Below are 11387 nucleotides of genomic sequence, written 5' to 3'. Positions count from 1 at the left end.
AAAAAAATTACCATATTAAAAACAAATCAATCATTGCTATTATGATTTGTTTGTAGTTATACAATATGTAGATTTACTTACAGCAGTGTTTCCCAAAGTGTGGTACGCGTATCCCTAGGGGTACGGGAACAGTGTAGAGGGGGTAAGCGTTCTTATGCGAAATAACTTGCAACAAACGAAAATTTCAAAACCTTTTATTTAAAAACAAAGCTAGCCACGAAAATTTACGATTACGTATTTTTCTATTGGTTATTTTCTGCAGAGTTAACAGTTAATAATTAGTGGTGTCAACAGCCAGTTGTGATTTTTAACTTCTGCGCAATTTTTTTTATGGTAAAGGTTTGTAATAAATTCCACTCATTTTGATTACTTTTATAAAATATAATTTTTATCCTGCTATCACAGCAAAAACAATATCATCCTTCTCACTCATGCAAAATAAACTTATTAAAACATTTTTGTACCAAGAAAGAAAAATAAACATAGTTTAAAAAAATAAATTCATTTTTTTATTAGTGGTACACAGCGTTACGAAAAGTTTAGAAAGGGTACACAAAAGTCATAAGTTTGGGAAACACTGATTTACAGCATAAAGCAAAAGTATCAAACCTGCTTTTTGAAATTTATATTTTAATATGCACAAAAATCTCAGGGAAGGTTTTTATTAACATTTATATATAATTTGCTTTTCTTAGTTTATTTTGACAAAAAAAGGGTATTTTTAAGAGCAATTTTATTTTGAATCTATTACAGGATTCCACACTCAATTTCATAAAAAAATTGACTTTTACCAGGAATATTAAGTAAATTTCAATTGAATGGAAACATGTCAGTTTCACAAATATATGAAATTGTTGTAATAAATAATTGTAATCGATGTTAGAATTCGACAATTTTAAGGCTGGTTATTTTCCAGGTATGACAAAGGAATTTTTCAGACTTTTGTAAAAAATTGCAAGTTTTACTGTCTACTTTCTGTTTAGTAGTTAAAATAAAATTCTCCGACAATATCAGGTTTTCCCTGACCTATGGGATATTATACCTTTGGTATACCATGGGATATTTGATCATGGGGTATTATACCTTTATAACATCTTGATTAATAAAGATAAGTTAAAAATTTATTAAATATACATATGAATGACAACTTCCACTTACACAACAGTTGAACAAAAAATAGAAATCTTTCTCTCCACATTGTTAATTTTATGAAGAAAAAAAATCTGCAAAATACATCACAGGGTGACTTTAGATTGCTTTTTTTAATCGTAAATCCATAATGACTCCCTAACTACATATATTTTTGTAAAATTTTGTGTAGCATCATGCTGTATATTGCACTGTGTTATTTGCAAAAACTGATAATTAATGATTTTTTTTGTAATAACAGAGATTGAATTCAAACAAATTCAATGGCTTTTTTTTTATTTATTGGAATACAAAATTTTCATAAAACATTTAAGAAGCATTTGGATGAAAAAAATCATAAAACGTTATCACACATTTCTTTGATCATGTTTATGAAAGTGAATACTGCCTCTCTTTCTACTTTGTTCCTTTTAATATGGCACAACAACAACCTTTGTTATCCTTTCAGTGATGATTCATAGTTCTAGGGATGGGATTCCTTAAAATCAAGGTACTCTCAGCCGATATAATTGGCAAACCATTATCACAGTGAAAACTTACCAAATGAGTCACACTCTCAAAAGTTCTGTCTTTTGTTCGAACCTGAAAAAAAATTATTTTAAAAATACATAATTAAAAAAAGAACAAGCATAAATTAACTATTTATTATAAAAAAAGCAGTTTTAGAAAAGCACTGGTATTTTTTAGTTTATATTTAAGTTCATAATCCATTTATGACACAATAATAGTAATTGTAATTAAATCATAAGAATAAATATCCAATGACATTTAAATTAAATACACAACGACATTAAGAATAAATAGCCAACGCCTTTTTTAACATTTAATTTATGGTTAAACAAATATAATTTCTAAAAAATCTAACGAATATAATTTCATGACTATGAGTACAATTATTTCAGATTTATTTTGCAACATAATGAATTTTATTCTTATTAATAAAAATAAATTTAAGTTGCATTATTCATACAAAAACTCAAATTCTAAATTTTAATAGTGGAAAACATTATAGATATTACTTAAAAAAATACAGCCAAAAAGACTATACAGCGCCAAGCACTTGATCAATATAAAATTATCATTTAAATAAAGGTTAAATATCCAGTGTCTTTAAGAAAGTCAATAAGATATGTGTGTGGAATTGCACCAAGTAGGGTAGGCAAACTAAGGAAATTGCAATCAAAATAAAGACGTCTTTTAATTTTTAAATTCAAAGTGGATCAAGATGTGTTTCATTGTTAATGATTCTCTACAATTGGAGCAAAATAGTAGCTGGATCGTTTAGTAAGAGGTGTCTATACACTCATCTTGTATAGCCAATACGTAACCTGTTTATTAATAGTCTGCACTTTTTCTGGAATATTAAAGGTTTTAAATGGAGTAATTAACCGTTTGACTTCATTCAATTTATTATCAATTTCTGTATTCCATCGAGTCTGAATACGTACTAACTAAACGAACTAAAATGCGTAATGTTTCATGCTAAATTGTTTAAAATTATTTTGCAATTATTTTCAAACTAATCACTCAATAAAAGAAAATCTAAGTAATTTTATTCAATCTCATTATCCTCATGAATTTGTATGCACAACGACCCGGTTTTCAATTAGATTTCTAATGAAAAATAAATTATATCAGGGGAAATAAAAATAAGAAATTAATCCATTATTTCATACATTACTCTTGGCACAACACGTCTTTCTTCATTATTCAGGTATACAAATTACATATTTAGTAAGCTTTCAGAATACTTTATTTAATTTCAATGAACATAAAATTAAATGAACATGATTAAAATATTATAGTAAATAAATTGTTTTACATACAAGTAATGGAATGTTATATTTTAAAGTTTCTTCCAAATTTAGTCTCTTTTTGTTGTTGTTATTTATTAGTCTACTGTAAACATCAAATAATAATAATTCAGACATTATTTTTCGAGTTAAAACTTTCAATATCAATAAAATCAGCCTTTAAAAATTGTTTTTGATTAAAATAAAAGATTTTTTTTTAAAAATCAAGCGATTTAAATTTTGACTGAAATTATGCAAACCCTGCTGTACAGTGCGGGGGGGAGAAGGAAAAAAAAACAGACTACCCCGAAAGTTTTTTGATCTAATGATCAGATCTTCACGATCTAGACCTCAATCTTAATGGCATATGCTAAACAATAAATGCAGACGATTTGTTAAGTTACTAACTCACACAAAAATCGTACTTTGTTTGAATAAACATACCTTTTTTTTCGATGAGGGATTACGTTTTGAATAAAATTATTTAGGGTTAAACAAATTTAATAATTGTGTGCAAAAAGTTTTCAATTTGCTCAAGTTCTCAAGATACAGCGAAATACGCAAAAAGTAAAATTAACATTAAGAGGTCAAAACTTTGGAGCAATCTCCCGACCAAACGGTTGGGACCCTATATCTTAGATTGCAACTACACCCCCTATATTTTAAGGGTCAGAAATCTAAATCCATCAAGAAAAAGGTATGTTTATACAGAGAAAGTACGTTTTTTCATCTGATTTCATATCTTAAAGTATTGTCTGCACTTTACAATTAGCATATACAGGTAAGTTACCTCTTCGAGCCCTTGAGATTGAGTGCTAGAATGAGAAGAAGGGATTCATCAGATCAAAAGTTATTTAGGGTGGTCCATGTTTTATTTTGAGCACTGTACATATCTATATAATAGCATTAGTCTTACCACTCCTTCTGGATCCACCAAGAGTAAATGCTTTCGAATTCCATTCTGCATCCCTGTCAATACATACTGTCCTGGGGAACCTTGGGACTCTCGTACCAAGAAATCCCCATCCCTTACCACTAAGGACTCACTCTCCTTTCTGCTGATGGGTCCATGAAACCACTCTTCTTGAAGGAGTACCACTCTGTGATTGGCCAATCCAGCTGGCCATTTCTGAACAAAGGATGATGTTGTCCTGTGCTTAGGGGGTGGAGGAGCCTCCTGCAATGCTGTCTCAATAGGTTCTGCAATTGAAGAAAAAATGTTTCTCAACTTTTAACACTAAGAATAGAACTTTTGGAACAACAAAAATTTAATTAACCAGAAAATGTTACTTTTCTAAATCATGATATGAAGTCTAGGATACAAAAAAAAGTTGCTCTGTTTGAAAAAATGCAATTTTTGGAAAATAAATTAACAACAAATTTATTTGACCATCAAAATGTGAAGGAATTAGCTAACATCCAAAAAAATGTGCATACATTATCAGATTATATTTGCATAAATTATGCAACAAATTTTTTCCATATCATTATATCTGTGGAAGAATCAGGTTAAAGATTCATTAATGATTTAAAAAAATTTATAAATGGCACTAAATTAAATGATTAGGAAAATGTTTTTTGCAATAAATAAATAACCCCAAGAAACTGAAGTAGAAAGATTACTTGATTAAAAACTTCATTCGCTTCCAAAAATATACAAACTGGAAACAGCAATCAATATGTTTCAAGTGCTTAAAAATAGGTGCCCATTTTCGAGATATGCCAGATGTGAATGTAAGAAACTAAAGTGATTTGAAATACAAAACGTTATGTTGCCAATGAAAAATGGAAAAATAAACTTTTGTTTCTTTTTATTAACATCTGGTAAGTCTTGAAAATGGGTGCCTGTCTGTGGTACTTAAAACATGTTTACTGTTATTTTCAATTTCTATATTTCAGAAACAAATGAAGTTTTATATCTAGTAATAGAATAAACTATTTTGAGTTTTATTTAAGCGCATTGAAGCTTTAAGCATAACAGTGGTTATGAATAATGCAGCATTAAATAAAATAATTTACATTGATAATCTTTTAAATTAATTTAATATATTAATTGAATTAGGCTCTTTTATATAAGCACTGTATTTTGAAAATTATGGAATCAATAATAAAAACATACAATACATACAATAAAAAATTTATTTAAAAAATAAATGAAAAAATTCTAAAAAAAAAAACTGAAAAATAAAACGTAAAAGTCTGAAAAGCACCCCTCCTTACTTAGTTTTAACACATTACATTAATTTATCACATTAATTTATTTTATAAATACATTATTATTACATATATTATTATAATGCATTATAATATATTATAAAAACCAAGGGGGAGAAAAAGATGAAAGACAGAACAAGAAAAACCACAGTGACCGAGAAGGGCAAATCAGCATAAAATGCATTTCCATGCATTATGGAAAAGTAAATATTTCATAACAGATACAAGAAATGAAATTATTCAAGTAAATAGCTTAAACATGAAGCTACTCACGTAAATTAAATGATGTCTGTTCAGAAGCAGCAACTATGCTATTCACATATTCTGAAAGAAATAAACACAATTTTTATTTAAATTGATCTTAACAATTAAGCTACGATTTTATGTAAAAGAACTAATCTTTTTCAAAAATAAGAACTAATCTTTGGAGAGAATTACATATATATTTTAATTTAAATCAGATTTTTCTAAATTTCTTAACATTTACCAATCTCGGTTCTGATAAAACATATTAATAATACTTAATATTATTCAAAATTAATATTATAGCTAAAATATTTCCAATTTTCAACGAAAATCGTCAACATTATAATTTAATGACTACAAATTAATCACTGAATAAAAAAAAATAATAATAATTGCAAGCTCTCGAGATTTGTTCTGAAAATTTAATTATTTATGCATACTAAGCTGCCTTGTTTTCTAACTTTTTTTTTCAAAGCAAAATCTAATAACTGACAAAATTGGTCAATCCACAAGGATATTACAGATATAAATTTTATTTTTAAAATCAATATCTTCTGGGAGAAGTATTGCCCTGAAATTTTGAGTAAAAATTGCCACTAATTTCAGTTAGGTTGAAATGGTTTTATTTTTGTGTTAGGAAATACCATTTGCTTATAAACTGATTTTTAATCCTCAAAATGCAATTTAAATACCTTCAAAAGAATAGCGATGCTTCTCCAGGAAGTTAAAATAAAAAACAAATTTGATGCAACTGCAAATCTTAATTCATTTGGCCAGCAATGCTAACTAAGTGATGTAGAGCACATCACGTTCACATAGGGTTCTTTAACTATCCCTACCAAACAAATTAACTGCATCCAGGACCAGCTTATCTAATATAAGTAGCAGTTTGCAAATTGGAATTTAAATTGCAAATTTGGTAGAGCTTGCTGAGAAAGTCAAGTTGTTATCAGGATATCATATATACACACACAGCCACATGGTCGAAGGTTGCTTCTACAACAACTTCATTTAACATAATTGTTTTAAAAATATTCATGCTGATGAGAAAAAGCAGAAGTTTTTAGCTTTTTCAAAAAGTAGTAAATAGGACTGAAGCTTTTTCCTACTTACAGATGTTCAATTATGGTTTTCACAATATTGTCGGTAGATTTAATTTATGAGTTCGTCGTTTAATTCGATTCTTATATATGGTCTTTAGAACTGATGGTACTGTCACAGACATCGGATTGCTTTCCAATAGAATCACATAAGTATAATTCTTTTCTTCAAAAGTCAATTGTGGAAAGACACAAATTCTCGGACACGTCTCATCGAGCACTAACAATCTCATTGAGTGCATCTTGGCAAACAGCATGTCGCAAATCATTCATCCCGACTTGCGTGAGTGCAAAATACAGCCTATCGAACTGAATGAATAAATGAATGAATTAGGCCTGCTAATCCTTTGGTAAATATTTTGACTTATAAATGATCTCAAAAGTCTTACAGAACCAATAGATACCATTCCAGATTGGGACTATCCACTATATTGTGAGGGTAAGAAATTACTATAATTTTCCTTTTAAATACTATAATTATGATGTTTTAATTCAAAATATTTTAAAAACGTTAAAATAGTTTGGCCGATATTGATGCACGCATAAATAGGCCTATGCGGTGAAATGTAGGATTTATTTACCAAAGAAGATAGCAGCACTTTTTTAAAAAAATTTTGCAAATTGAAAAATTTTTGCAAAATCTTTTTGTTTCATTTTTTAAGATTTTCAAAAAGGGGTCAGCACTTGATTTATTTATAATATTTTCTTACTGATTTGGCAATTTATATTTCATTTTGATTTGATTATTCCAACAGTAACTATTTTTATCTATAAGTGGGAATATCATTTTTAAGTCTTACTATGTGTACTTTTAAGTAGTGTTTGCTGTTTCATTATTTTTCAGAGCTTTTCAATTCTTATAATGATTTTCTCTTATTTGTCTTTCCATTATGGGGCCTCGGCGCGCTGTCAGTTTTGGTTTTTCCACTGACAACAAAAGGCTCCTGTGTATTGGCTGGCAGTGTGTCCCCTGATGAAGTTCTGTCTTGCCAACACACATATCTTTTATTTTTATTGCTTTTTCCTGCTTTAATTGTTTTTCTGAATATCTTATATATATATATATATATGTATACATACACTTCTCTCCTTCACTATTTCTCTAGATAAAACCTTCATTAACAATGATATCAGACTTAAACATAAAATTAAAAAATCACAATCTTATAATATACTCATAAGTTATATTGCATAAAAAATATTTTCACCTTACATTAATGCTTTAAAAAATCATTTGATTTAAATAAAGTGAAAGCAAAATAAGCTGAAAACATATTCCAATTAGAAATGTACGATTTATATCTTTGAGAATCTACAGTATCAGAAACAAAGATCAAAATTTTAGTGTCATTGAAATAAGTTTTGAAAGTGTTGACATCAGCACTCTTAAATCATTTTTGAAAAAAAAAAAGGTTTATTTTTCCAAGTCCCTTAACGTTTTGGAGTTCTATAGAAAGAAAACAGGCTAAAATAGTGAATAAGAAATAATTAGATAAAATTTTATTGAAATGCTACAAGTAATATTTATACAGTTCATTACATAGTTTATTCTTCATGTTGAAAAATATATATTAAAATTTCTTTACTCAAAAATGGTAAAACAGTTGACTAGCAAAGTTAGCTTCTCTCTCTATTTTTAAAAAAAAAAAATTATTTTTAGAAAAGTGCATTGAAACTAATAACATTTAAAAAAAAAACACTAAAAAAAAAAAAAAGCATGAATTTGGAACCAAATTTTTACTTAGTGGATATAAATTATCAAACAAGCTGCACAAATTGGAAAAATATATTTGCTAGAAAAAACCTTAAAATCTTAAACAAAGCAAATAGATTATCATTTCGAAAATAATTTTGTCATTGATGTTTTCTTTTTGCAGCAAAATATTTTGTCCTGCATGTTTCTTTTTTTTTTTTTTAAGTAAATTAAGCAGAGATTTTTTTATCTTCTTTCTAAATTATAGAGAGATATTACATCTGAAACAATACTCAGGGTGATTAAATATTTAAAGTCCAATTTTCAAAAATCTTTAAAAAAAAGCCATTTTAATGTCAAAATTATCTAAAATTTACTAGAGTATTCACACAAAAAAAAAGGAAAGGATATGCATAAGAAAATTATAGTCCAAAATTTTTGAAATAGAGGGTGCTTTACTAGTCATAACCTAAATGGCTTAGGCCAGAAGTGACATTTAGATCATAACAGAATAAATTGAAAAGCAGAAATGAAATCTATATTTCCATTGCAATGATGTTGAAAACAAACAAAGAAAATCAACGATGAATTCGTTTTTAACAATCTTTAAAAATTAAAGGAAAAAAAAAAACAGATTATTCACATTCAATAAATACTTCTGAAACTTAAATAAATTACCTGGTTCTGTATTTTCATTTGTTGACAATGGTTCAGCATTGCAAGTATCCATGGAAGAAGGTTGCTATGAAATATTATGAACAAACATTTCACTTATGTAGAATAATAAACTGAATTTCAAAAATTTAATCATTCAGAAACACACATTTAAGATTACTTAAAAACCAAATAAAAAATAAAACTGTATGCATTCTCGCTCTACCATGCGTTTATGAACATTATAGTCTTGTTTTTTATTGCTCCTTAAAAATTTAGAAAAAAGTAAACAAAGTAATATTTCTCAAAAGCATTAAGAATAGTATAATCAGAATTGATCCTATAATACAAATAATTTCATGCACGCGATTAATAATCATGTATCAAAAAATATTAAAACAGGATGTGTAGTAAGCTATAAATAATATCTCTCATAATAAATTATCTAGATACATGTACACTTATTTGTTTAAAATGCATAAATCCGAATGAAATAAATATAATAGAAGTTACATAGATTTCAAAATTCTACACAAAACTAAAATAAATAATAAGAAAATAGTTTCTTTTAAAAAAGCAAAAGTAAAAACTTTTAATGTTCTTGCATTATATTAAATTTAGAGACATCAAAATTCGCTAGAATTGGTCGTTTACAGTTTTTTTCATTTTGGCTAGTTTCTTCTAGTTTTTTAAGGTTTCTACTTGTATTCTGGAATAATTATTTTTGGGAAGAGATCTCAACACTCATTAAGAGAATGTAGGAGGAAAAAAAATTGATTCTACCTCTACTCCATTTTGATGGTAGTCCGGGAGAGGAGGTAAAGGTGCTGGCAGATCATTGTAATATTCAGAATCTTCACCCCAAGCATCTCCATTAAAGACAGGATTATCTAACCTATTGGAAACAAAGTTTATTAACAGGGAAACTCACTCATTTGGGGTCGTTCAAATATTACATAATGTAATGATTTTGGACTACTCCACTTCTCTATACTCCTCTTGAAGTAAAGAAAAGGTAAGATTCTTTGCAAGTTAAAAAAAACCACTATCCCCAAGGAGAGAGTCTCTTTGCATCAAAGGGCATGCTAAATGGATGCCAAGCTCCCAGCCCAAACGCATATCAACATCGCCAACTCTTGAAAGAAAGTTGCACAGTCTTCTTTTTGCTGGCTTTCTTATTAACAACAATAGTCAATTAACAAATAATAAGAATTAATACAAATGATGTTTCAAAATCGTAAAAAATTAACGTCTTTCTGTTTGCATTTAAAGAAACTGAAGAGAGAAAAAAAAATATTGTTCTCACAGACATTTTTTACCAATCAGCAAGTTTTTCCTGCAACCTGAAACAGCTTTCAGTGTATTATTCATACACTAAATGAAACATATTACACTTTTTAAGTTTGTTCACATATTTATCGATATTAAATCATCATTTTTACTTTGAATATCAATTAGCATGGGTCCTACACTTAAAAAATTAGTAAGACTGAACTTTTTTTGGGCATTTAACACAATGTAGTGTTCTTTTTTAAAATTTTGCTTCATAATTTTTTTTAGAAAAAATACTATAGAATATTACCCTAATTCAGCAAATCTCCCTTTTTTAAATCAATCATTACTAACTACAGTTGAAATACGTTTGGACATTTAATACATTTAAATAAAAAATAATTATTATTTATAAATATACGCGAAACAAAAACATTTATAACGTTTTTAATATTCACTTTTAGTTCATTTTCTAAAAGAGGATGCAATGTTAAATTGTTTTATTCGATAACGCCTGAGAAGCTTTATCAGAGCCATCAATAGACTTTATGGTCGATATTCTCTTTCTATATAATCAGTCATATATGTGGACAAATAATTAAATAGCTTTTCCTTATAAATGAATAAAAAAGCAATAACTATTTTGATCAATCAACTTGATTACAAATTCAAAAATTTATTGTGAATTCTTAAAATGAAACGTGTTGAAAGTCTTTGCTAAAGCTACATCAACTATTAATGGTAAAGGAGCAAAAATAGATCTTAAAAGAAAAATGTCAATCATGAATCTAATTTATCTAAAAAAATATATTATAAACTGTGATTTATAATCATCCATTTTTTGCTAATTGGTAATTTTTTTATATAATAGGCAAACAGTTACATATTATTTGAAGCTAAATCAGAAAAAAAGAAAAATTTATATTCTCAAATATAGACATGAAATTTGATTGTAATTTTCTAGTGCAGAAGATATTTCACCTTATAAATAGGGGTATATATATCTAGAACAGATCAATATTAATGCTTTGAAATAAACTTTTAATAAAAATACTTAAAACCCAAAAATATGCACATAAGTATTTATCATTTATAGAAAATTTTTTAAGTTGTCAAGAGCATTAGAAATGCTATCCATCAAATTTATAAATTTTCGTTTGCTCTGGAGACATTGAAGTTAAAGTGGTTAATTGTTGTTTATAGACTTGAGTTACACGTACCTCGAATTGTACTGAAGATGTAAATAAGGATTGCATACTTTAAAGT

General features: G+C 27.4%; 1 protein-coding gene across 1 annotated transcript in view; it reads right to left on the bottom strand.

Moving 5' to 3' along the window:
• Positions 1-1408: 1408 nt before the first annotated feature.
• The window catches only part of Shc (SHC-adaptor protein), a 43807-nt gene continuing 33828 nt past the window's right edge, over positions 1409-11387 (bottom strand). Inside the window, exons 8-12 of the mRNA XM_043044459.3 lie at positions 9633-9744; positions 8874-8937; positions 5430-5480; positions 3859-4142; positions 1409-1731 (exon numbers count right to left, since the gene is read on the bottom strand). Coding sequence (XP_042900393.1) covers positions 1594-1731; positions 3859-4142; positions 5430-5480; positions 8874-8937; positions 9633-9744 — 649 coding nt within the window. The 3' untranslated portion in view covers positions 1409-1593. The remainder of the gene's footprint in view (positions 1732-3858; positions 4143-5429; positions 5481-8873; positions 8938-9632; positions 9745-11387) is intronic.

The sequence above is a fragment of the Parasteatoda tepidariorum genome, chromosome 8 (assembly GCF_982258835.1).
Source record: "Parasteatoda tepidariorum strain Cologne lab strain chromosome 8, Ptep-v5.0, whole genome shotgun sequence".
NCBI lineage: Eukaryota > Metazoa > Arthropoda > Arachnida > Araneae > Theridiidae > Parasteatoda > Parasteatoda tepidariorum.
Note: the sequence above shows the minus strand (reverse complement) of the source record. Positions and strands in the feature narration are given on the sequence as shown.